At 47.7% G+C, this 27,348-nt stretch overlaps 1 protein-coding gene across 11 annotated transcripts in view; it reads right to left on the bottom strand.

Annotated features, from left to right (window-relative positions):
* Positions 1–27,348, bottom strand: part of LOC147638442 (uncharacterized) — a 184,067-nt gene that overhangs the window by 17,028 nt on the left and 139,691 nt on the right. For all 11 annotated transcript variants that reach the window (XR_015265885.1, XM_086798365.1, XM_086798369.1 and 8 more), the window contains 4 exons: positions 21,084–21,142; positions 20,890–21,000; positions 11,512–11,635; positions 11,312–11,424 (listed from right to left, as the gene is read on the bottom strand). Coding sequence is in view for 10 of the 11 variants with exons in the window: in XM_086798365.1 (XP_086654491.1) it covers positions 11,312–11,424; positions 11,512–11,635; positions 20,890–21,000; positions 21,084–21,142 (407 nt within the window). In the remaining variant the exon portion in view is untranslated. The remainder of the gene's footprint in view (positions 1–11,311; positions 11,425–11,511; positions 11,636–20,889; positions 21,001–21,083; positions 21,143–27,348) is intronic.

Raw genomic sequence — 27,348 nt, 5'->3', positions numbered from 1 at the left:
CATACACCTCATCTTTCGGAGTTTCTTGGTAGCCCTAGCCTCAGCAACATCAAATGTTGTGGGCTCAATAAATGGATTAACTGAGGCATTAATGGCTGCTACTTGCCTAGGTCCAAACATACGACGAATGACACGCTGAAATTGTAACTTACTACCAACAAGTATGTGTATTTCTTGCCTAGCATAAGAGATTGGCCTACGGTATAAGTCTTCTTGATTCATAAAACTAAGCTAAAACAAGATGAAAATATGCACATCAAAGGAAATGGTGTAATCTACAATGGGAAGTATGACAGGATTAGGTGATGCTAAAATCTCACTTAGTCTTTCTGGACCAAAAAGAAGAATCATGCGTTGTTGGTAGAAAATCTTTCTATCAATGCAAACATTCACTCTAATGGAGTGCACCCAATGAAACTCGTTGAATTGAATCCCAAGAGGATTAGGAGGAGGTGGATTGTTCATGAAAGATCACACAAAAGTACCACTTTCCTTCTTAAAATATAATACCCAACAAGCAAACAAGGAAATTTATGTGTTAGAGAGATCGATGTACCTTAAATACCCATTTAAAAACTGCTCGTTCCTCAGTGGGGGCACCAAAATTGAGGCAGTCCGGGGCAGGCAACAAGAAGAGCGGCCTCTAAGCACTCCTCAAGGCTCCCGTGTTGCTCAATGGGATTGGGGCACAACGCAACACAAACATAAGAACCCCAAAACCACACACCCAACAAGAAAAGGGGCACCACCTAGTTATGTGTGTGAACTAGGACACCAAAGATCTTTCCTTGTTGCCAATCAATACATGCTAACCATATACATCAATCAAAAGACACACACACTCTCAACAAACATTCATAACATATGGTATTATGTGTGGAGGAGACTAGCATAACACAAATAGATGCACACCAAACTTGGAGAAGAACTTAGAGAGACAATATAAGCTGATTTTGTTGTCGCTATGCACTTGGTCTTAAGGTTACGGGAGCCCTCTCACCATACAACCCTCTTACCATGAATTGAAAGGCAACAAATCAAAAACAAGCTCTCAAGCCTCCAAGCATAAAACCACGCCACGAAATACAAGGATTGAATTTACCTTAAATCAAACATCGGACCGCTTTGCTAAATCAACTTTGGAGATGTAGGAGTCCAAGATCTGTACACAATTGCATATTTATCACAAAGGCAAGATACAATTATGATAGGGAGTATGGCATCACTCAAGCCCTCACAAAGACATAACTAGCTTCAAGCTTCAAGCTTCACTATCTCCTTACACACTAGAGTTAGGAGTGGTGTACAATGTGTGTAATCTCCCCTTTACAAGGAATGGAGGGGGCTCTATTTATAGGTTTGAGAAGCCCCAATTAGGATTAAGCCTAATCAATCTTATTACGGAAAATCATAGATTATGGATTTTTTATTTTGAAATGAGAGTGGGCCTCTTCTTATCCCTTGAGTCACATGGATGTGGGCTCAAGGTGAGAGAATTATTGAAGATGAGAGGAGAGTGTGATGTAGAGGTTTGAGCAAATAACTTGTAGTAATGCCTACTCCAAAAGTAGTAGAGTGGGTGCTTATTTACAAATGTTAGTGGTTAGTAGTTAGTAATCACTATAAAAGGTTAGTAATACAATGTACAAAATGAGTGAGAGGAGTAAAGATTTGGAAAGATCCTTTGTGTGGTTGAAAGCTCGAAGAAGCTTGGATTCTCCCATGTGTAGATCTTTAAGTTAACCGCCGGCCTACTCCAAAAGTAGTAGAGTGGGTGCTTATTTACAAATGTTAGTGGTTAGTAGTTAGTAATCACTATAAAAGGTTAGTAATACAATGTACAAAATGAGTGAGAGGAGTAAAGATTTGGAAAGATCCTTTGTGTGGTTGAAAGCTCGAAGAAGCTTGGATTCTCCCATGTGTAGATCTTTAAGTTAACCGCCGGTCTCCTTCTTGCATTTGACGTCACAAAAGTTGATTGAGGTGAAGAACATGGAGATTTTTGTAGATGGAAACCCCATATTTGCAGAGGCTAATATGATACATTCATGCTGAATTTTTATGTATTTTTTGAGATTGGAAAAATAATTTAGTAATATGGGAGTAGTAGGGAGAGAAATGGAGATGAGGTATGGGTGTAGAGTAGAAATGAGAGCAAATGGAGATGGAAGGAGAGGGAATAGGTGGAGAGGGTGAGAGAGGACATGAAGTTTGCAGGTTTGATGGAGTGAGAAAGGAATGAGTAAGTATGTAGGTGATGAATGTGTAAGGGAGGTGAGAAGAGACTAGGTGTACCTTGCCAAAAAGTGGGCAGACTGGGGTCCAATAAAAAATTCATATCTCACCGCCATTAGCTTCAAAAATTCTCGAAAAAATTGAGCATATTCCTGAGCTCCCGAGCTAACTTTTGTCTTTTGATGACCAGTCCAAATTCGGAGTGGAGGTGGGCGCAAAAAATTCAGCAGAATCATGTATTTTCTGAATTTTTAAAATCTTTGTGTGGGTCCCCATTGGTGGAATTTCTTGATAGCTCCAAGAGTGAGCCCCCCAATACATCATACCCTGACCTTAGAGACTCAAGTGCATGTGGACACTTGCATGGAGGAGATTTTTTCCATTTTATAAAGGATTTACATAATAAGAAAAAACAAACTAGTATTTAACTAGTCAACATATCATGACAATATGGTTATTATGATAGGAAAATAAATAAAGAGATCTAATTGTGAATAAAATATACAAAAATAATTCATATATGAAAAAGTATTTAATAAAAATATATAAAATATTTAATAGTAAAAAATATATACAAAAATACTAAACTATGGAAGTCAAAAGGGAGGGAGACCCTCATTATTTTAGGGTAGATGAGAGAATATAAAGATGAAATAGTCTAAGAGAAAAAGTGATTTGGGTAGTAGGCTTTCTACATGGTGTGGATAGAAATGTGAGGGCATAGGATTTACTTATGTATGGTGAAGTTGAAGCATATGTACAATGATGGTCCAAAAGTATTATGAAAAATAATAATAATAATAATAAATAAATAAAATATACTTAGGTTTTGTAATACACACACCTAATGAAGTATTTACATATTTGAGAAAATAGAGACCCCCATATTTAGGCCCTTATATGAAATGAAATATTTACACAAAATGGGCCGTAATAATTTTATTTATTTTTGATGAGTAGCTAGCAAAAACTTTTTTTTTAAATAATATAAAAAATATATAGAAGATATGGGTAAAGTCCCTAACGCACACACGCCTATTTACAGTGAAAAGGTATTTATAACAAAGAGTTTATGTGGTTTTCCTTGGCCGAGGTAGCTCCTTATGGTAATGTGGATAGCCGAAAAAATGGCTATCAACACACACACACGTACATAGCGAAAGAAAGATTGTATTAACATAAAAAAAAGACCCGAAAAAGATACTACATATGATCCATGAGTAACAAAGTCTAGACTCTGCCAGGATTATATCATGTGGGACTGATGGTTTGCTGCATATCATATGAGAGAGCATTGAGACCTGAGGCCTCTCTATCTTCAGCCATTTGGCCGCTATACAATGTGAGATTAGGTGCCTGAAAGGGTGCTTCATACATCAATGCCGGAGTGACCAAGGTGTCAAATAGCGACATCTTCGTCCTCAGCTCATGGGAACATGCCTAGAAGCACTGTTTCTCCATGAGAGCGAGAGAAGCATACCCTCGCATCAGTCTAGCCTCTGCAGCATGGCACATCAAGAAGACCGGTTCAGTAAAAGTGACTCCCAAGTACAAATATGAATGTGCAATCACTGGGCTGCCTATGTAGGTAAAACTCAGTTGAGATGTGAAAAGAGGGGATGTGTTGAAGACCGTAACCTTGGTTTTCCCAAGATGTGAGATCCCGCTGTGCACAAAAGTCCTGTAATGTGTCAAGATGCCTTTGGAGAGCCTCTGGAGAAGCTGCAATGAGCACAATGTCATCAGCATGAAATAGTATGGAAACAAGGATGCTTGCTAGTGATACGCCTCCTCCCCCTCCACTATCAATGAAGTAGCATGGAAACAAGGATGCGTGCTAGTGATACGCCTCCTCCCCCTCCTCTATCAATGAAGGTCAAAATCTTATTGATGTAGAGGCCAAAGAGAGTGGGAGACAGTGGGCATCCTTGCTTCACTCTGATGGTACTGTAGATTTCTTCTAATAATCCTCCTTGGCATCTCACCCACCCTATAACCGACTCATGTAATCATCCCCTAGATCATGTTGATGGTACCCCCAAATCCTGGAGTCTCTGCATTAGTCTGGCTCGGGGCACCGTATCAAAGGCTTTGCGGAAATCCACAAAGTAGAAGTAAACCCATCGATGTCGTGCTCTGGCCTCCTCTATGATGGCTTGGAGGGTGAAGTTGTGATCCAAAGTGGAGAATGACCTGCAGAAGCCTACGTGCCCTGATGCTTTATGCCCGTGTCTCTATGCTAGTGTGCTGAGCTCTCCATCTCAAGTATTGACCCATAAAGTTTTGGCCAGTGTGTGGCCAATCATAATAGTCCTGTACATGGGATCTATGATGTGATGGTATGGGCCGTCCAAGTGGGTGGGAAGCCTTCTGAAAGAGCTTGGTTGAACACATGGGCCAGGAGGGGTGCCAGAGTTTCCCCCACATGGGAGATGTGCTTTGCCAAGAGGCCCTCGTGGTCTTGTGATCTACCGTTTTTGAGTCTCTAGATGGCTCGAGTCACCATGGCAGGTGTGAACAAGGTGGATGTGATGGTGGTGGAATGGGGGTCTGATCTAGTACTTCGTACAGGGATTGTGCATGTGTGCCATATGGATGGAGATGTGATAGGTGTGGGTGGGTTTTTCTCCTGGATTTTCTTCCAGACTTCGTTACAGTTCACACTTTTGACAGCTTGGTATAAGTCCTTGTATTGGCCCGCCCTTAACATGTGCTCGTTTCTTACGTTTGGTTGTGTATTGGTTAATCCTTTAAGCATCTCGCTCTCAAATTTAGCCAATTGCAACCTCATGTAGGAGATGCTCATGTGTGCTGCGGCATTCCTCGTCATACCAATCATTCTGGGGCATGTTCTGGGATTTTCTTCCAGCCCTCGTTACAGTTCACACCCGTAAATCCTTGTATTAGCCCTTAACATGTGCTGGATTCTTACGTCTAGTTGTGTATTGGTTAATCCTTTGAGCATCTCACTCTCGGATTTGGCCAATTGCAACCTTGCATAGGAGACGCTCACGTGTTGTGTGGCATTCCTTGTCATACCAATCATTCTGGGGCATGATGCCGATAGGGGGTCTAGCGGTGGATTGGCTAGTGGATGGAAATGCGGCTATGGCGGAGGTGAGTAAGATTGTGGTGAGCTGGGAGGTGAGGTCAGCTAGTGGGAGATTGGGGCCTACATATGTTAGATGTTAGTAGAGATGGTTGGAGTAAGTTGAGTCCCCATCATGGTGGAAGTGAATCTGGGTGTAGTGGGAGATGGGTGGTGGTGGTAAGGATGGTCGGGACAAGTTGAGGCTGAAGGAGAGAGAGGCATGGTCAGCTCCAAGGGGGCGGATGAGAATGGTGAAGGCATGTATGGACGTGACCTAGCTGGAGGTCCCATCAGGTAATCCACTATACTCGACCCTCCACCATGTTGGAAGCATGTGAGAGCTCCGGAGGAAGGCCAACGGGACATCCCATTGAAGATGGCTAAGCCACGTGTGCTCCCAACAAGCACGAGGAACTCTCTCCCTGATGCTGTAATGTCCCCTCTGTCCTGTGATGCTCGTTGAATGCCAATCTTCACCGAGTCTATCTCCTATATGGTCGGCTCCTCTTGGTCATATACAAATGCCTGCTTGCTCTAAGTCCTAGCGTTGAATTCCCCTAAAAGGAGAACTTTGCCCAAGCGTGAAAACTCAATGATGTCTACATGGAGGAGGTAAAATTGCTCTCCCTCCTCTAGAATAGGCTTCGGAAGTAACAGACTGCAATGTGTATACATCTCTCCATTGTGGCCTGTAACCTCACCCACATAAAGGTGCCTCTATATCCCTACGAACTATGGTGATCATGGGCTGTAGGGGTGTGTCCTGAATAGTACCGCCACTCCGCCAAACTCGCCTACCCCACCATATGTGCATGTCTCCTCTCGGTAGGCGGATGCCCACTCATAGCCAGAAGTGTATGGTAGCCCTCTCCCTGGGCTCTAGTGGGTCACTGTGAAGAAGATGATGTCCCTCTTTGTAAAAACTTCCCTAAGTCCCCCAATGTCCAACCATAGTGTCTCATTGTAGTTCCAAACTGCCAGCTCCGGATGTGTGGTCCCACACCCTGTGTCCCTATTTGGGACGTTGCTCTTGAAGGAACAATGGAGCAAGATAACTCTAGGTGTAGAAAGGAAAGATGGCAAACATACTGAAATGGAAATGAATGGAAATGAAAGGAAATGAAAGCACTGTAAAAGTACTCATGTGTAGACCAAGAGAGGTTGACTTGATTGATGTCACACACAAGAAAGTACATCACTCTTATAGAGTGAACACACACACTCAAGTACCATATGCTTATGGGATAACTCCCAAAGTGACTCATGGCACTCTCTCACACAAAGACTCACAAATACACACTCTTTGACTATGATTTCCTCAGCATCCCCCCTCAAAGCAAAGAGTAGACCGATCACCCCTCCACCGCAATACTACAAAGAGCAAGTCCAACTATCCAACACCTCCCGTGTGATAGTGACTTCTGAGTCAGCTTGCGACCGGCAGTGAGAACCATCACTCGTCACCCCCCCTTACTTTGAACTGGTGGGTGTCAATACATCATATCAAAGTAAAACCGATACACATTTTTGGGAGACAACCCAAGGCAGAGGACCCTTATTGACCATCACACATCACACTGTTTATTTCAACCATTTTATGCATAATGCAAGGGCAGAGCACCCATACACACATAGAAGAAATCAAAAACAATAATCTTTGTCATCCTCATCGAGGGTGACATGGGCAGTAAGTGCATGAATGTCGTCGATGGCGGGAATCTCGTCTGGTGGATTAGCAGCAACAGCGACAAGATTAGCATGGTGTTGTTCTTGTTCTTTCTCCTTCTTGAAGCAATTGGCTTCAATATGACCTTTCCGCTTACAGTATCTGCATATAATGTTCTTGTTGACTTTCCATCTGCTAGCGGAGATAATTGCCTCTTCAGTGCTTGAGGTCAAGGATGTACAAGTGGTTTCCTTGTTCCGGCGGTCTTTCTCAATGAGAAGAGCAGCCAAGTCATCATATGTAGTAGTGGCTAGGCGTAATACTTCAATGGTCTGCTCAAAGCGAGAAATACCTTGCATGCTTTTGATTAGTACTGCCATCTTGTCCTCATCATCTAGAGAACACTTCAAACTTGACAATTGTTGACCAAGAGAATTAAATTTGGAGAGATGATCACTTAGCTCTTCATCGTCTTGCATTTTTAGGTCATAAAACTTCAATTTCAGAAAAACTTTGAAATTAGTGACCTTGTTACCAAAGATGCTCTCCAATCGATGCCAGATCTCCTTAGCCGTGGATGTAAAGTCGACGTGATGAATGAGAGAATCCGCCAAGCAAAGACCAATGAGGGAAATGGCTTTTGCATTTTGCTGCTTCCAAATTTTTCTTTGTGGCTGATTAAGTGCATCATTTGTGTCATTCTCAACACTATCCCGGACTCCTTCACGCATAAGTAGTAGCTGCATCTTGGTTTGCCATGTGGGAAAGCCTTCCCCCTTGAACTTATCCATGAACACTGTACTAGAAGATAGCGAGGTCATGACTCAAATCTGAACTGAAAACTTATTGTTTTTGCAATGGAAGTTAGCAACAGTAGTCAGGTGAACAGTCCCGCCACAAAAAATGGCCTTCTATCCCATGAATGGCAGCTCCAAATGACCCCGAAAACGTTGCTCAAAAAAATTGTGCCCCACAACAAGGATACGTGCTGCCCATCCTTCAGGAGGAGAATGCAGGCATAATTTATGAGCAGGTCTGCATCAGTAGATGGCGGGCAGAACTAGGTGTGCAGGCAGAAAGAGAGCAGGCAGATCATGGCGGGCAGAGAATATCGTGGTTAGGGGAAGAGCTGAAGAGCGTGGGCAGCAACCAGTTGATGAAGAGCGGGCAGCCTTGAGCGACTTGTGGCTAGGGGAAGGGCAGCCTTCCAAGGAGAAAGAGAGAGAGAGAGAGGCTTCTCTTTCTTGACCCCCCTCATCTCAATCCCTTGGAAGAGCAAGGAGGAAGGGAGCTAGCTCTGATACCACATGAAGGAACAATGGAGCAAGCTAACTCTAGGTGCAAAAAGGAAAGATGGCAAACATACTGAAATGGAAATGAAAGCAATGTAAAAGCACTCACGTGTAGAACAAGAGAGGTTGACTTGATTGATGTGACACAAGAAAGTACATCACTCTTATAGAGTGAACACATGCACTCAAGTACCATATGCTTATGGGATAACTCCCAAAGTGACACGTGGCACTCTCTCACACACAGACTCACAAATACACACTCTTTGACTATGATTTCCTCAACAGCTCTATGATGATGACTTGCCCGTCCTTGTATACTACCCGCTTCCCTGCCGTGCGGGCCTCGTGCATCTTGGGCATGTTCACCCGTCTGTGCTCTACGTGGGTTTGGGTAAGATCATCCCCTAGGTATATCTTCTCCCCTTGAAGAGTTGTCTGTGTGTCCATGAAGGCCACTCGGCTAGCAAGGTCTCGGAATTTCAAGATGAGAGGGCACTCCCGTGAGGTGTCACGTCCCACACGCCATGTGTCCCGTATGACAGGATGGGTGTGGGGTGTTTTCTCACTACTTTTCCATTCTTTCTCTAGTTCTTGCTTAACCACCATGGCCCACCCTTTCACCATCTCCTTCTTTATGCCACGATTTATTGATGACTGCAAGAAGCCAAAATGGCATCTGAGACCAGCCCTAAAAGTTAACAAAGTAATAGAAGATGAAATAGGCAGGTCATTGTAACAAAGCCTATCCAGACTAGTTCTATATAAAGCACCAGTGGGCTCTAGTCATGTGTACCTGCTAGGGTGCAAGCTCACTCTCTGCCAAGGCAATGGGGGTTACAAAGGTGGTTGAGGAACTCATCTTTCAAGGAACGCTATGGTGAGTCCTCCATGTGTACAGGGAACATGTACATAATCCCCCTCTGCACCCTCTATGGCCTCCTCTTGGTAGTGGATGCACCCTAGGCCTGGAGAATGCTGTGGATCTTCAAGATCTCCCGAGACAAACATGAGCATCTAGATGCAGCTAACTGTCCAGAATTCTCCCTGGAGTGGAAGTCTCTACATGTCCTCTGATCAGGGGTCCATATAAGACAAACCCGTAAGCGTCTGGATGCAGTTAGCTGTTGTTATGAGGACTCTGTGAGATGAAGGTCTCTCCATGCCTGCTCTGGTCTGGTGTCCATGTGACTCTTCCTCATTATCTGACAAGCTCTCCTCGCTTGGTCACATACGCCTAATTCATGTTATTCCAGCTTTTCTTTTTCTTTTGTAAGCCTCATGGCCCTCGTTGGATTCTCAGTCCATAACTGATGTACTTCCCTCGTATCGATCCCATAGGCCATGTATGAGCTCCATGGACTAATATCATCATGAGCATCATCATCTAGCTCAATTTTAAGAAAAACGATCTGAAGAGTGTTTGGCCATTGTCCTGATGCCTTTTCTACCCCCTCATGAGTTTGCCTATGTCTCTCTATATATCATGCAAGAAAAGTACCATATATCTGGTCCAAATGCTCCGTTACTAGGCATAGAGGACCAAACCCTTCTCTAAATAGGTCTATAAATAGGCAGTGTAGGTGGCCTCTAGTCTTTTCATGGAAGGATAGTGTGCTCCTCGGTCTCAACTTCATGCATGTCCCATACCCTGCCTACTCATAGCTCTCGAAGCTCTCACATGAGTGCCACCTCTCCCAGCCTGAATCTCGAGCCTCTTTGATGGAGATCCTGATTGAATGTGACATGAATCCTGGCATCTTCATAACCCATATGCCCTGACTGTGAGAAAATGATCTTGAACAAGTTCCTTCTGGAGGGAAGTGTCTCCAGCTGTATCCATGTCCTGTGTTTATATGTCTGCCAAATTTCATCTCTCATGATTCTATTCATGTCTTGCCTTGGTAGTGCATGGAGCTGACCAGGGTTCAATGCATCTATGGAAAGGCTGTGTGTTGAGTCATTCATCTCGTACTTTGGCATTTGAGCAACTGTCAACCCCCTATGATGCTAAGTGCATGGGTATAGAAAAGGCCAGCCACAGGAGCCAACGTCTTACCTTCTGTTGTGAAGAGCACAATGTACAGTAGTGCCTCAGTATGATAGCTCTGGGTCAAACTCCACTAACCAACAATAGACTCCAAAAATGAGCTACTTACCTTAGAGCAGTAGACACTGGTGTGACTGGTCTCCATCATACAAATCACTTCTTATGGACATTAGGTAGCTTGGTAACATGAGATGCACTCTTCACCATGGTGCAGACTGGATGCATGCCACGAGAAGGATTTTACCACTTCCTGCCACCAGGACCATAGTCGCCAGAAATGAGAAACGGGAACGGAAACGGAAACGTTGAGGAATGTAAACAGGGAAACGGGTTTTTAGGGGTGGAAACAGCCGTTTCTTGTGACAATATCACTTGGGAAATGAGAAACGGCCATGGAAATGGATGGGGTCCTGAAATGGGGAAACATGTTTCTAGGGACTGAAACGGCCATTTCCTGTGACTATGACCAGGACCTTTGAAAGTCCCCAACAGGAATTGTCAAAAACATTGCCAAGATCGTCTACAGGATACTAAACTTCGGAATATATCAAGAGATCCCGTTGCGTGTAAGGAGGGGATTGCACTCTATGGGTGCTATTAAATACATGCACTAGTCCAGGTAGAAAAGGACCAAAATCTGCAACTGCTGTAGCCTTCTATATGCAGATCCCACAAAGTGTTGTTGTGGTACACAAGAATGCTTCTGTTCCATCTCACTAGTATTAAACGAAGTGATTTCCTACACTCCCATATTCTAGCTTTCGTGTTCTTCACTAAGAGAGGTTCCATTTAAGGAACTACGACTCCTCAAGTGGGGCCTGACTTTAGAGGACAGCATTCATGAAAGCATAAGCCATGCCATATTTCTTCTTGGAAAAAAATCTATGAATGAAAGGAATCCATGAAGCCATGCCATGTTTCTTCTTGGAAAAAAATCCATGATTGAAAGTTGAAAAGGAATTGAGCAATGATCATACCACAGTCTTTGTAGCCCCAATGCTCCAATCCGTAGTTTGATGCTCAGCAAAGCAACTTTTTTGCTGCCCTGTAGAGCTACTTTGACAGTAAAGATCCTGGAGAGAAAATATACCTGCAATATCAACACTTACAACTGTTACTCTAAGCAGGCAAAGAGATTGATGAAAACGGTTGAAAAGAAGAAGTAAGGAGTGTTTACCTAGTGGTGACGTAGACCATGACTGTGCCAATTCGCTGAAATTTTGTGGTGGAAGGGGATATGGCAAATTTAAAGACATATTTAGTGCAGTGTACAAATTTCCAAGCCATGTATAGTCCAGTATCTGTAAACATAATTCATCAAAGTAAGAAATGGAATTTAGGGTTTCAAAAGTACCATGATAACTTTTGAACTCTGTTGCTCAAACATGCATCCAAGAAATAAAAACACTCACTATTATGCATATTCAAACAAAATCACAGCTAGTTGGGCTCGATGGATCAGAGACTTGTATCTACCCAGCACCTCAGAGGGAGTCAAGACGGATCGATCAAATTGATGCAGCTATATACCTCATGAGTGGATTACTAGCACATTTCACGATCAACATCATCCTAGGTGGCTAGGAGTTTTTTCCAGGACAGGAGTGCCATTAAAGGTGTTAGCCTTGCTAGATCAAGATGAGAAGGGAGATCATGTTTTTTATTCTGTCCAGCTAGGATGAAGATTGTTGAAATGTGGACACACTGGAGATTATTCCTGGCACTAACCTTCATCCAATGAGAGTAGTTAGCCGCTCAGGAAAGCAGTGGCATGTTGACCCTCCGCCTGATATTGTGACCCACAGGCCTTGGTGCTTATGGTTGTATGATGGATGTCCTATCAAATATCTTCATTGGGATCTTGGTGAGTGGGACTGGATTGATGCAGTCAATTTTATGAAGAGTAAGCCTTTTTTTAGCTACACTATCCGTAATGCTAGGATCCTTCTACTTGGGCAGATTCAGAGGACTCCTACTCTCAGGCCACACTGGGAAAGCTATCACATCACCCCATTGATTCAAAGGAGATTTTGGCACAAAAGCACTCATAGGAGGAGCCAGATCTCACTTTTTATGGTTATTCTTACATGGTGGCCTTCCCACTAATCAGTGGAGGGCTATTTTTGGAGTAAACCCCGCTTGCCCCAGATGCCAAGTAGCTTATGAGACTGCAACATTGTATTTGGGGGTGTAGAGCTGCTTAGAGGATTTGGGGCTCTATAGCTCAGTTCATGTGTAGACTAAGGAGAGAGACCATTTATGTTACTTGGGGCTCTTTGCTTGGCTCACTCAGTTGGTCCACAAATATTTATTGAGAGCAGGGATCAGGACACTGCCATAATGATATGCAGAGGTGTGGCCCAATGCTGCATGCTACATGATATTCCTCATACCCAATATAGGCCACCTCCTCTGCAGAAGATTTATACTACTTGGGAGCTCATTGCCAATATCAGAGCTTGGCAGATTTGGAGGGCCACATGCACATAGGCTATTGAGGGCACTTAGATATACGACGCTCAATGCATTTTTTTTTTCCGAGAAAAGATCCTTTCATTAGTTATATAAAAACGCCCGTAGGGCTACAAAAGATCTCTCCTGCTCCTAAGAGAGAGAGAGAGAGCAGCGAATACATCATGGCAGCCCGGGAGACTCTCCCTAGGTGCTGCAAAATACAAGCATCAGTACAAAGAACTGAGCGGCTAAATCATACAATAGGGGGGGGGAAAAGCCAAACAGGTGGCCTGTAGTGCCAGCGGGGGGATCCCGTGTGTAGGGTGTAGAAAGGGCCACAGCGCCAAGTGGTGTGAAAGGCCTGGCGCCGTAAGATCGCCTCATCCCCCGGATGCGGTCGTACTATCCTCGCAGGGTGTGGATCAACTCCTGCCAAATCCCCCGTACAGTCTCTGCTGGTGGCTCCAATCTCCCCTCAAAGGCCGTAAAGCACCGGGCCCTCCAGGTGAACCAGATGGTGAGGCTGCTGAGGAGCTCCCATCGTAAATCCCTCTCTTGTGTCCAGCTGGCGGATGAGAAATCCGGTGCCGGAACCAGGCGAGGCTGGCCCCTAATAAATCTGATGGCCTGACTGCCCTGCTCCATCTCATAGCCCATAGCAGGCCCTGACGAAGTCGACCAAGCAGCGGCACCCCACGTAAACATACCCTCTGGAGAGAGGGGTGCCAGAATACGCAGCATCTGCAGCCAAATCTGCTGTGCCTGAGGGCAGTCCCAAAGGCAATGTCTCTGTGTCTCCATAGGGTGGCCGCATCGGACGCAGGCCGCCGGAAGACCGCTGTAAACAAGCCAAGTGCCAACTGCTGAGCCCCTGTGGGCGACCAGCCACTGAAAAGCCGAGATCCTGCAGGCTTGCCGACTAGCCCAGAGCCGAGCCCAGAAATCCTCCAGGAACTCCTGTGAGAGTCCCTGTAGTCGCCAATGCCCCGCTGCCGCTGGAGAAACCGTCCTCCTCGCCGTCAAAATATGCCGCCCCAGCCGAACAGTATACTGGAAAAAGGTGATCTCTGTGGCCTCAAGGGATGCATAAGGATCATGCCACTCGTACTCCCCGGGGTCCCACTGTAGCCGGGCCAAGGGGCGCGCTGCATATGCCCATATGCGCCAATCCGGGAGCACATCAGCAGGGTCGGGGTCAATATGCCACTTCCGAGAAGCGGCGGCCACTACCCGAATCCTCTGAAAGGTGCACTCTGCAACCAAAGGCGACTCCACCTCCACTCTCTGGAGTCTGCCCTCATCCTGAATCTCATAGTAGAGGCATCTGCCATCCTCAGTGCTAGCTCTGACAGCAATAAGGATCTCCAACTGTGTAAAGGCTCCCATCCACCGTGGGGCCACTGTCTCGAGAGGCGTGAACCACTCCTCTGTGAGTGCCTCCTGTATATCATCCCTCATAATCAACCCCCCTCTGAAGTGACTCAGCCTCTCCACCTGGATCTCCTCTGGTAGACTGCAGAAAGCCTGCCAGTCTCCAAAACTACGAGCTGGGCCTGCCGCTAAAGGTCCCCAGGCTAGACGAGGCCGAGAACCCAGCATATGACCCTGCTCCGTGCGAACCGCTGGGCTCCAGATGAGCGGCTGTCTGGCCCGCTCCTCAACACAAGAAGGAGGCCGCTGAGAGAGCCCCGGTCTCAGCAGCTCCCAAGCTCTCAGGATGCTCAAAGCAAATCTGTCCTACTGAGGCCTGTCCTCCTCATCTCTATGAAGATCCAGCGAATCTCTGGTGCCCAAGTACCCCCTGCTGGGGGCGCCCGAGCCTGTAGTCGCTGCAAGAGGAGCTCTTTCCAAGGCTCAGCGCCTGGAAGCAACCCCCGAACAATAAGCTTCCCCAATAAGGCTCTACTCTGATCGACTGGATCTATAATGCCCAAACCGCCCTGAGCCAGCGGAAGTGTAATAACTGCCCATGCAACCTTTGCCCGAGCTGGCTGACCGTCCCTCCCGGACCACAGAAAGTTCCTGATCAGCCTCTGTACCTGGCTGATGCAAGAGCTCGAGAAAATCCAGCAAGACGTAATGTACCACATGGTCGCTAATAGCACCTGATTTGCCACCACCACCCTCCCAGCCAAGGATAGTCGAGCTGTACTCCAATACAATAGCTTCTTCCGAATGCTCAGAAGAAGCGGGGCAATCTGCTGCTCAGGTGACAAATCTAGGCCAATCTGGCATCCCAAATACCGCACTGCTGTGCCTGGAGGAATCCATCTAAAACCGGGGTCCGGGCTCCATGCCGGAGTGGGAGCACTACTGATCCAAAAAGGCCACTGTCTTGTGCCAATTGATCAGTGCTCCCGAAGCTGCACTAAAAACCTGGAGCGACTGCTCAGCCCGAATAAGATTGGCCTCATGGCCATGCAAAAATAAGCCCGTGTCGTCTGCAAACTCAGCATCAAGCAGGTCCTCCCCCCGGACTGGGAGCTGCAGTCCTCTCAAACCAACCTCTTCTGCCGTCAAATACATACTCATAGCCTCCGCAAAGAAGAGAAAAAGGAAAGGGGCGAGAGGACACCCCTGACGCACTGATCTGGTCAGCTCAAAACTCGGCCCCCGTCCTCCTGCAATCAGCACCTGGCTGCGAGCTGTGGAATACAGAGCTGCCACCCCTCTGATCCATCCTGGCTCAAAGCCCAGGCAAAGCATAGTGCCCTCTAAGAAACCCCAATCAACTCTATCGTATGCCTTCTCAAAATCGAGAAGCATCACGACCAAGTCCTCGCCAAGAAATCTAGCTCGGGCCGTCGCCTCCCAGAAAGTAAAGATGTTGTCAAGGATACTGCGCTCCTTGACAAATCCTGTCTGAGTAGCATGAATCAACTCCCCCAGGAAGGGCTGGATCCTCAAACTCAAGGCCTTTGCCAAGACCTTGTAGACAGTATTGAGGATCGTAATAGGCCTCCAATGCCGAATGTCATCAAATACTCCCTCCCCCTTGGGGATAAGATAGATCAAGCCCTCTGAAAAGCTCTGCGGCATCACCCCAGTGTCCAAAACATGCTGAAAGCCCCTGCGGAGGCCTGGCCCCAAAAGGTCCCAATAGCGCATAAAAAAGGCCGGCGTCAGTCCGTCCTCCCCTGGGCAACTATGTCGCGGCAGGACCCTCAAGGCCTCGGCAAGCTCAATCTCTGACAGAGGCGCACCTAGAACTGTACGCATATGGTCTGTGACCCTCCTCTGCACATGGGCCCACACAGTCTGTCTGCAAACATCTCGATCCTCAGTGGCTGGCTCCGCTGAAAGCAGGTCACTATAAAATGCAGTAGCAATGGCTCTGATCTCCCCGAGCTCAGTAGCTACCGATCCATCCGGTCTACCAAGCTGGCGGACTCCTGCTCGCGCATGACGGGGTCCAGTGATCTCAAAAAACTCTCCAGTCACTCTATCACCAAGCTGCGTCCACTGAGAGGCCTGACGACGATAGTAAAACTCATGTCTCTGCTCCTCTACCTCTCTAACATCCTGGCGTGCCTGGCTCAGCTGGGACACCACCCACTCACATGCAGGCTGCTGCTCCTGAAGGCGCTGTAGCGAAGCAAGGCTGCGTCTCAGCCGTTGCTCCCGCTCGCGAATCTCTCCCAGTCGTGTCAAAGCTGCAGCGTGTAGAAAAGAGCTAAGATCAATGAGTCCCTGGGCACACTGGCCCGCTGCATCCTGGTCAGAGCACTGACTATCATGCCAGATCCTCTCAATGTCCTCAGCGAGACTGGGATCTGTAAGTACCCTCTCTGGGATCCTCAACTGCAAGCTGGGCTCCCGGGTCCCCTCCTCCAATGCCAATATAACTCGCGCATGATCTGAAAATGAGGTGCCAGCGAGAATGCCGACGGAGCCCCCTCGCTCCCCTAACCAGTCGCCCACATAAAAGCGATCAATCCGTGATAGATTAGTCCCTCCCTGCGGGCGATCCGACGGAGAGAAACTAAGACTGTCCTGAGACCGGGAGAAAGCCCCATGCTGCCATGCATCAGTGATCCTCAGTGACATGCAAAACCGGTCCCAAGCTGCAAGCTCCGTGCCGTGCACTGTAACATGACTGCCTCCCACCCTATCTGCCGGGTCCTCAAGCATGTTGAAGTCTCCCCCAACACACCAATGTGCGGCCTCTGGCAATGCATCTGTAACCTGAGTCCAGAACTCTGCTCTGGCACTAGCATGATTGGGCGCATAGATGTTGAGCACACCCAATAGCTCATCATGCATCCTCAGAATGACATACTGTGCTCTACCAGGCACAATGATCCCTCGATCCACAATGGCCTGCCGCCATACATCTGCAATAACCATGCATACTCCTCCCTGTCCACCCAAAGGACCAAACCCTGCAGACCAAAAAGTGTCCCATCTACCAGGCATCACCGAACCATATCTCCGGATCCTGCTCTCACCCAAGTGGTGCTCCTGCATCATCAAAATGTCAATGCTGCCACCAAGCAGGCATCTCTGAAGCTCCTGCCTCAAGCAGCCTCGATAGCGTATAAAGTGTGCTCCGCCAAGGCCCTGTACATTCCATGAGATGATCCTCATGGATGCCTTGCTGAGGTGGATGCTGTCTCAGCCGTACGGCGGGCCTTCGCAAGCGGCTTGGATGGAGAGTAGTCCCCATCCGAACGGCTGTGAATCTGCCCACCCGGTGTACTGCAAGAATCCCGGATCAGGCGCCAGTGGCTGTGGCCCATGGCGACTGCCTCCTGCTCTGACAGAGCAACCTCGTGTATACTCACATATCCAGGGTCGCGTGCCAAGTCTGCCACTATGCGCATGACCAAATGCCGAATCCCTGAGGTATCCACACTCCCGGGATCCAAGAAAAAATGAGCCAACTCCCAAAGTCGGCCTATCACATCTGTCACCTCCAGATCGCTCATGTGATGCGAAAACTCAACTGCCTGAGTCTTCAAAGTGCTGAGAGCGAGCTCTGGAGTCCACTCCCGGTCACAAGGTCCACAAAGAGGGAACGAGAAGGCCACCGCTGAGACTAGTGCCTCCTCCCCGCGCGCCGGAGGTATCACTACATGAACGCGAATGGGTGCTGGCTCATGGGGGCCCTCTGCTCCAAAAAGCCGTGTGAAGGTATAATCAAAAGCCTCCGAGCGCTGTCTAATGCCGAGGCGACTCAGCCGACTACGGATAGATGAAATCCGTGAGGCCCTAATCGGCATAGGTCTCCTCTGTGATGCTCGAGCGAGGTCAGTGCTCAGCGCTCTCCAGACTGCAGGTGAGCGCCAAGGAACTGCCAGGGCCTCCCGGGAAGGTGAGGCGCGGAGGGGGAGAAGGGGGAGGCGAGGGAGGTGGAGAGGGAGCCGCTGCCGAAGCCGAAACGGGGGCGGGAGGAGGCGATGGTGGAAGCGAGGCGGAGGGAGGGGACGGGGGTGGGGGGGGTGAAGGAGGGGGAGCTGGCATCTCCTGGTCCTCAGTCGCTGCAGGGGTCTCCGAAGACAAGGGGGAGGCGCGAGGAGAGGAAGCGAGGCGGAACAGAAAAAAAAAAGGGGGGGGGGCGCAACAGCGGAAGCAGGCGGGGGGGGGGGGGGGGGGGGGGGGGGGGGGCCTAAAAAAACCCGGCGGGGCGGGCAATGAAGGCGGAGGGGGGGAAGGAGCGATGGGCAGGCGGGAGGGCGAGCAGGTAGGGGGGGGCGACAGGCGCGATGCAGAACTACGAGCAGGGGAGGCGGGAGCTTCAGCGAGCGCAACGATGTCAGAGCCTGTTAGTTAGTTCCAGATTACGCTCAGTGCATTTGTACTATATGGGCAGATATTATTCACACTCTTATGGCCACATGGGCTCATATACAGGGACCTTCCAGATTTGCGCATGCAAAGCGCACTGTTTTCATGAGGGAGTGGGATCAAGGGATCATTTTCTCAATGACCCCCAAAGGACTCTCTTGGCACCTTTGTGCCCCGTATTTGTTGAGATCAACCTACATTTTGGGATGAGGTTTTGTTTTGCTCCAGCTTCCAGCCGTGATTTTCTAAGGTCTCCTTTTTGCAAAAAAGGAAAAAACTCAACACATGATACAAAGGAACAGAGTGTGTCAACTCCTAAAACGCTCCTATCAGCCTAGCCTGACGGAGGAGCTTGACCGCACATGGCAGCCTACATCAGCTTACTAAGACATCCCCCTTGCTCTAAGCTAGGTATGACACGGAATGATGGAGCCTTTTATAAGATTCAAGGCATTACAAAGCGGATAAAAACACATATAGAGATAATTTAATTCAGTTTTTGGGGGACTTCTTGGGCAAAGAATCCATGACTCAAACACAAAAATAGGAAAAATATTTTTTTTGGAAGATAACAAACTTCCTCTGATACATGGGTGAAGAATGACCTCTTTCGACGAAGTTTCCATGCCACTGCTCCTTCCATGGCACAACAGAAACTTCAATTCGATGGAGACTTTAATTAGGAAAAGCCCCAAATTATGGATGCTACAGGTGCTCCAGATTTCTGAAAAACCCCAATTTTTGTTTGCGTGGAGGCTTGTAGGTACAGCTGATGTGGTGGTGATGCACAGTCGACAGACGAGCTACTACAACATGTGCCAATGCAAGTACAGCAGGGGCAAGTGCAGGTACATCATCAACAAAGCAGCAACGACGATGATGCACAGGGGCAAAAAGGTCGAAATCTAATCAAGATGGAGGTGGCTGCTATTGGGCAGAAAATGGAAGATAGATGATGGCGATTCTATGTGTGAGTCCCAATGGATGATCAATATCTTCGCCCTAGTTTCATCTCGGCCTACTCGCCATGCTCCAGTAATGGGTACATCAGTGGCTCCAATTTTTGTTGCAAGAGCTTTTGCATCCTGTTGGGGATTTCCCTTATCTTCCCAACCAACTACGCGTACATGTAAGGCACGTCCCCATTTCTTGGCTTCCTCTTCCAATGTAGCATTCATCACCTCTACTTTATTGAGGACTGGTGTATCCTTCTTCTTTTTAACTACAATCCATGGGCTTACTTCCTCAATTTGTTTCTTTGTGGCACTGGCAATTTCAGCCCATGAATGCATTTCCTTCTCAGCCGCAGCCACTTTTGCCTTACATGATTCCAAAGTGTTTTGCATTTTTGTGATGTCTTTTTTGTGGTCAGCCATACATGTCTTCAAGGTGCCTTCGTATGATGCAACCGTTGTGCCAATCTCCCGGTGCATGTCATCCTCCCATTTCTACATTTCTTTTTTCATTTCCGTGTGCATCAAGGCTTGGGCTAATTCCATCTCAACCCGTACTTGGGCTTGCATTTCTCCCTTCAATTGGGCATATATCTCTTGCTTCAAAATTTCGTATATCACTTTCTTTTGGGCATGCATTTGCTTAGTCCATTCCTTTTCAAGCTCTTGTCACATGGTGCTCATCTCTGTCCTTATGTGCAGCTGTATCTCCTCATAAAGGGCCTCATCTCGTCGGGCCATCTTCGCAAGCCTTCGTGAGCCAGGGGACATGATCCCTTCCCTCAGTCTTCTGCGGTAGGCATTTGGTGCCTTCGTCGGGGTGTGAAAGATTGTTTCACCATCCTGTTCTCCCTCTTGGGATTGAGACATGTTTCCCCCTAGTTGCTTTCTTGGAGGCCTGAGCAAGGGTGGGTGGGAAAATGGCAGCAACTGCCTACGCAGAGAGCAGGTAGGCACGCTGCGCGCAAGTTGGTGCGCATAGAGCAGAATAGAGAGGCGCGTAGGTGGGTGCGCACAGAGCAGCAGGCGAGCTACAGCATGGGTAGCGCAGAGAGAGAGAGAGAAATGAAATGAAATGAAATGTTATATTAACGTCTTCAAAAGGCCATAATGACCTATGAGAGAGAGAGAGAGAGAGAGAGAGAGAGAGAGAGAGAGAGAGAGATTAAGCGCCTACTAAAGACCCAATGGGCCTATGAGACCAAAGTGATACAATAATGTCCATGGCGTATCTCATCATGGAATGGAAAATAAAATAGTGGGGGGTTCTATGCATCTATGCATGGGGCCTTTCACTAGTTTGTGCATGCACCACACACACACATATGTATCACCACAAATTTAGGAGCTTAGTTTCTTACTTTGGTTGGAGATGATATGAAGACAGAGAGATTTTGTTGTGGTCTGTCGTAAAGTTTCAACAACTCAGTCTGGACTGTTGAATAATCTTGAATATTTTCTGTGACAAGGTACTAACAAAAGAAAAAGAAAAAAGGGTCTCATCAAGTCCAAATTTGGAAGAAGAAGAAAAAAATGACAAAAACGTATCCCTTACAAGATCATATTGTGGATAGCTTTGTTCCACCAATGCAGCAAAGTCATGTTGATAAGACCCTGCAAGCATGAAGATAGTTGTCAGCTTGCAAGAAAAAGAACACTTTCACAAAGCAGATTAAGTAATTTACATTCCATATTAGTTTCACATATAATAGTTGGTTATTGGAAGTTTGGAAGATCTTGAAATATTTAGGAAGGTCCTCTACCTGTGTGACAAAACAGAATATACTGAAGGGATGGCAAAATAAATGCAAGTATGCAGTTAAGAACCAATGTCATTGAAGTATGAATTCCTCCAGGTGTATACAAACAAGCCAAACACATTGGAAGAACCACCATTTCCCCAGGATAATACAGAGTTTTCTGTGGATGATATTATGGAGTTTGGTAGGAGCCAGATGGTCACCTGTTCTTTTGGCTCATTGCACATGATGCATTGTGGCAAGCTATTACTGATGCAGTATCTGATTGTCCTAGACCCTCTAGAGTCAAAAGTCATTACATTTGGAGTTGTTAAGAGGCCCAAAGAGTATGGCACAATATTGTTTGGCTTTCGTCTCTATCCCTTAGCAAGACCCAGGACTCCCCAGAACAACTGGATACAACCTGAAAACAATCATCTGTGTTTTAGGAAATAGCCCCAGTTTTACTAATGCCCATTCTAACATAGTTGACCACAGCAACCCTCCCCGGTTTTTTCAGCAGGAGCTTCAAGAAGTTATATAAGGAAGAAATTACGTGACCTCTCAGCTAGGTTCAGTGTAAGCCATCCCTCTTGATGGAAACAAAACTTAAAGTCCTTTATTTGCATGGCACTTAGCACCACCTTGTGTTAAAAAATGGGCATACGGCCTACCACAGAGTCATGTACTGAGATCGCGAGCTCCCCGAACCCTGAATCGCTTCCTTCCTCCATCGCTGCACCCCCCCTTCCTCCTTCGCTGCGCCCCTACTTCCTCCATCGTTCCTTTCCTCCCTCGCTGCCTGATTCGTTCCCCTCCGCCTCTGATCCTCTCTGCCTTCACTTCCTTCCTCCATCACTGCACCCTCCTTTATCCTTCGTTTCCTTCCTCCTTCGCTGCGCCCATCCGTTTCTCTTCCAGCTTCGCCCCCTTTCCTCCTCCGCCTCCCCTCCTTGCCTTTGCCCACCCTAAATCGCCTTACCTTCCCCTCTGTTCGCCCCTGCCCTACCCCTGCCCGCCCTTCTTCGCCCGCCTCCCCTCCTTCCTCCACCTCTTCCCTCAGCGCAGCCCTGTTGTGCTGCCCCTCCCCCGCCCCTCTTCGCCTTTGTGTCCAGCCTCTCCCCTTGCTTCCCCTTCCTTTTTGCTTTTCCCTTTTCCACCCTCCTTTCCTTTCCTCCGCCTCAACGCCTTCCTCTTCGCCTTGGTTCAGATTGCTCCTCACCCGGGTTCAAGTCGGCCTTTTTTCTTCGATTAGCATCAAGGCTAATCATTCTCCCTCGGCCGGGAGAACCATTGTATTCTCCGAAGCCGAGCTCGCAGTCCTCTACGCCGAAATAGAGAAAGACTCCAAAACGACCCTCATTGCCAGAATCTTTGGATCTCACCCATCCCGTCTCCTCCAGGCTCGGGATTGGGTCCTGGCGGCTCTGTCCTCCGACCTCGCTCTACACTTTCGAGATGTCAGGTTGCTTGGAAGAGGTTTCTTCCAAGTGGATTTTGATTCTGAGGACGCAGCCTCAGAGGTTTTGAAGGGCAGCCCTTTGCCATTGGGCCCGAGGAAGATATTCTTTCTTCCCTACTCCAGCTATTTTGACCCTGTTGAGGAAGACCGGAACCGTTTCCCGATTACTCTCAGATTCCCAGGTCTTCCGCGCGCATATTGGCCTATGTTAGAGGCCATCGGGTATGCCTTTGGGCTTGTTCTTCAAGTGCCCCCCCTTCACGCCTTGCCGACATCTTCTGCCCAAGTGGTCACTGCCTCGGCAGATGCTGTCCCCAGGGTCATGGTTCTTGCCCGCCGTGACATTGAGCTCTTTTGTTTTGCTTCCGGGTCCTTGTGGCCTTTGAAGCAACGTATGGAGATTGCAGGTAAACCCGATCAGTGCCGGGTTTGTCACCAACAGGGTCACTTTGCTCGAGATTGTCCTCGGGCTCGAGGTCGCAGGAGGCCTCGTAAGCGTGCCTCTCAGGCACCACCTCCCTTGGTTCAATCCCGTCCTTCAGTCCGCTAGGTGTGGCGAGTTGTCTCTCACACCCGCCCCCCTGGTGCGATTGATGGGAAGGCTTCCTCGGATCATGTACAGATAGATGATGTTTCTGGTCAGAGGGATGTGTCAGCTGATGCATCTTTGCAGAGAGATGATATTTCAGATCAGGATGACTTTGTGGAGTCCTCTCTACTTGGAGGGGGCGATATGCAGGATGTTCAGCACAGTGGGGATCATGTATTGCAGGACTTTCAGCATGATGCCATTGCCCTTGATGCCCCGCAAGGCGAACAGGTTTCTCGTACATATGCAGGCATGGTGCAGGTCCTCGGACAAGGGCATGTCAGTGGACTTTGCCCCGTGGATTTTCCTGTCCTCTAGCATTATGAGAGCCATCCTCAGGCTGCCCATCGTCTTCTTAGATCGGGGGACAAACCCTCTTCTCTTCCATGAGAATCGTCTCATGGAATGTTCAGGGCCTTGGAGGGCTTCCCACCCGTGGTGGTAGGAAGCGCCTTCTGAAGGACCAGCTTCACCCTGCTATTACAGGAGGGAATATGGATGTGCTTTTGTTGCAAGAACACAAATTGGATAGATCTCAGTGTGGCGAAACTGGTAAGATGCTTTCTGGCCACACCTTCTGGTCCTCCGCAGTTGGGACTAGAGGGGGTGTCTGTATTTCAATGGCAGCATCTATTATACCTCATGTTATTGGGCACGGTGTTATCATCCCTGCTAGAGCGCAGTGGATCTTGATCATCATGAATGTCAAAAATTGGGAATCTTGAATATCTATGCACCTAACGTGAGAGGTGAAAGGGTGGCCTTTTGGGACACCATTACAAATGTCATTCCCCAGGTTGATCATTGAATAGTGGGAGGAGATTTTAATATGGTTGAGCAACCTTCTGACAAGAAGGGTGGACGCGAAGGGGGTTTACACCCTTTGGAGTGAGCCTCATGGGAGAGATTCACGCTTTCCTTTTTTGGCAGGGATTGCTCGACTGAGGATAACTTCCAGAAAAGGCCAAATTCTTTATCTTTCTCTTGGCATAACCGCAGGAACGGGGATGAGAGCATCTTTGCACGTCTGGACAGGTTTTATGTGGATGATTGGTCCTTGGACAGAGGAGGCACCATTGCTATTATGCGTGGCACCACCAAATCCGATCATTGCGCCGTCGTTTTGTGTCTCAGGGAGCCTAGGGCTCGCTCGGCCTCTCCCCATATCCGTATCCCTGAATCTCTTCATCTAGATGCTGACATTTCCCTTGAGATCAGAGAGATATGGAGATCTTGTGATGGTCCTGATCCTCGTCATAATATTGCGCTAGCTCTTGAGAGCACCAGCCATCATTATCATAGCATTGCCTTGTCTAAGAAGCAGGAGGCTCTGGACAAGGAGAGAGCTATTATGCGTAGGATCGCTGCTCTTCAGAGGGAACAGGAAAAGCATCCACATGCGACTTGGATTACAGACCTCTTGACCACAGTTAGAGCAGAACTGCAGTTGGCCATGGACAGGAGGGCTGAGTTTGCCTTTCATGCGAACGAGACCTTTTGGACTCAGATGGGCGGCAGATGCAACAAAGAGTTTTTTTCAGCACACAAGCCTTCCCATAGAAAGGATTCAGTGAGGTACTTGCAGGATTCACAAGGTGAGGTTAAGATTTAGCCTGATAAGGAGAGGGGTATTGCTTCAGAATTTTATCGGTCTTTGTTGACTACAGAGGTGCCCTCCCCTCATCAGAGAGATATGGCATGGCACAAAGTCTGGGAGTGCATGCCTAGGCTCAGTACAGATGCTATGTGTTCTTCCCTGGATGCCCCTTTCTCGAAGGATGAATTCCTTCACGCACTGCATGCTCTTTCTAGTGGTTCATGCCCAAGGGATGATGGTCTTTCTCCCGCCTTCTTTATTCTTTTTTGGGATCATATTGGAGATGCTATCACTATTTCCCTTCAGGAAATGTGGTTGTCGGGTATGATGCCTCCATACCTCACGGAGGGGCTGATTCACCTTATCCCCAAGAGTGGGGACAAGACTGACATCAAGCAATGGAGGCCCATCACCCTCCTTGGATCTGCATATAAAATCTTAGCTAAAGCCTTGAGTATAAGGTTGCAGCCGATTCTCCAAAGGACTATCCATGATACCCAAAATGGGTTCCTCCAAGGAAGGAGTATATTTGATAACATCTTTTCTTTCTCGGAAGTTGTCGAGTGGGCAAAGGCTAGTAAGCAGCCTCTTGCCATTCTTTTGCTTGATTTTGAAAAAGCTTATGACAGAGTGGATTGGGATTTTTTGGAGGGCACTATGGCACACATGGGGTTTTCCCAAAACTGGATCAAAGGTGTGTCTTGCCTATACAGGGAGGCTCATAGCACTGTTTTAGCCTGTGGGGGGCGTGGTGAGCGTTTTCAGATTTCCCATTCAGTCAGGCAGGGCTGTCCCCTCGCCCCTTTACTGTACCTCATTGTAGCTCAGGCTATGAGCAGGTTTCTTCGGGCTGCCCCTGGTGTTGTGGGTTTCAGGTTGCCTTTATGTACGGAGGAAGAGTTTTTGGACTCTGAGTTAGCAGATGATACGGCGTTGTTCCTTGAGGCTTCACATGCTTGTTTATGTGCTTTCCTGACAGCCTTGGAGGCCTTTTGTTTGGCAGCAGGAGCTACTATCAATTGGCATAAGTCAGTTGGTTTTTGGATCAGTGATTCTCCTCTTGCAGATTGGGGTACAGATGTTGGTTTTACTTGGATTGAGAGAGGATGCTTTGCCAGATACCTTGGTTGTCAGGTGGGCGTTGACATCTCCCCTACACAACAGTTTGCTCCAGTGCTCTTAAGCATTAAAAGCAAACTTCATCACTAGAGTAGGAGGAAGCTCGACTTGGCCTCTAGAGCTTTGGTGGTTAACCAATTTTTGCTAGCCACGACTTGGTTTCGCTTCGTGCTGGATTTTTCATAAGGGCTGCATTGGCCAGCCTCGTCGCTTTATTCGGAACTTTCTTTGGTCAGGGCTTGATGGAAATGCTCACACCAGGGCTAGAGTTTCTTGGGAAACCATTATCAGGCCTAAGCAAGAAGGGGGATTGTAAGGTTTTGCTGTGTAAGCTGGTTGTTAGGGGCTTTCTTCTAGGCACTGAGCCGTGGAAGGACTTTCTCATGCAGTAGATCACGAAGTGTGTCCCTGTTCGCGAAGGTGACTAGACTCTCAGCTCACGCTTTATTTTTTCGGATGCAGTTCACCACTCCCCTTCGCCCCCTGGTTAGGTCCCTCCTATGGGCCTAGGACTGCCTAAGGAGTTTTTTGGTACACATCCCCCCGCGTTCAGCGGAGGAAGCTAACCGACAGCCCATTCTGTGGAATGATTTGATCTTAGATGTGCATGGTAGGCCTCTTGGGGCAGCTATGTATATTCTTTGGGCTCGCCGGGAGACCCTATGCCCCACAGTGCTGGCTTGGAAGAGGTTTTAGAGCCTTACCAAGGTGCAGAGATTGGATTTCACGCAACATTTGAGAGGCTCTAGCCGAAGGATTGCATAGATTGATGCAGCCATTCCCAACCACTGGATTACTGGATCTTTTTTGGAAGGTCGTCATCGTTCTTGGTTTGTGGTTTTCTCTGGGAAGTCTTTAGGTTATGGGTATCTCCTTGCCTAGGGAGGATGATGTACCGGTCTTTTTTTTTGTACAGGATGGATGGCAGCTGGAGAGATGTGATGTGGAGGACCTTATTGAGAGCCCCCATATTCGTCTAGTCAGAGTTATTGGCAGGTTAGGGAAGCACGTCTTTGTTGACCCCCACCCCCAGGGATGATCACAGAGTGTTAGCCTTTGGTTGTTGTATGGTGGCTGCCCTATCAGACATTTGCATTGGGACCCCGGTGAGTGGGTGTGGAAGGATGCTTGTAACCCCTTGAAAAGCATGCCTTTTTTCAGTTATACAGTGGGGAATGCCAGACATCTTATCTTGGGACACATTCAGAGTGTCCCTACTCTTAGACCCCATTGGGAATCTTATGGCATTTCGATTGACATTCAGAGGGTTTTTTGGAGGAGATTGTGGCATTCTTATAGGAAGCCACAGATTTC

This window comes from Cibotium barometz, chromosome 5 (genome assembly GCF_041138505.1).
Source record: "Cibotium barometz isolate CiBa-2024 chromosome 5, ASM4113850v1, whole genome shotgun sequence".
Lineage (NCBI taxonomy): Eukaryota > Viridiplantae > Streptophyta > Polypodiopsida > Cyatheales > Cibotiaceae > Cibotium > Cibotium barometz.
Note: the sequence above shows the minus strand (reverse complement) of the source record. Positions and strands in the feature narration are given on the sequence as shown.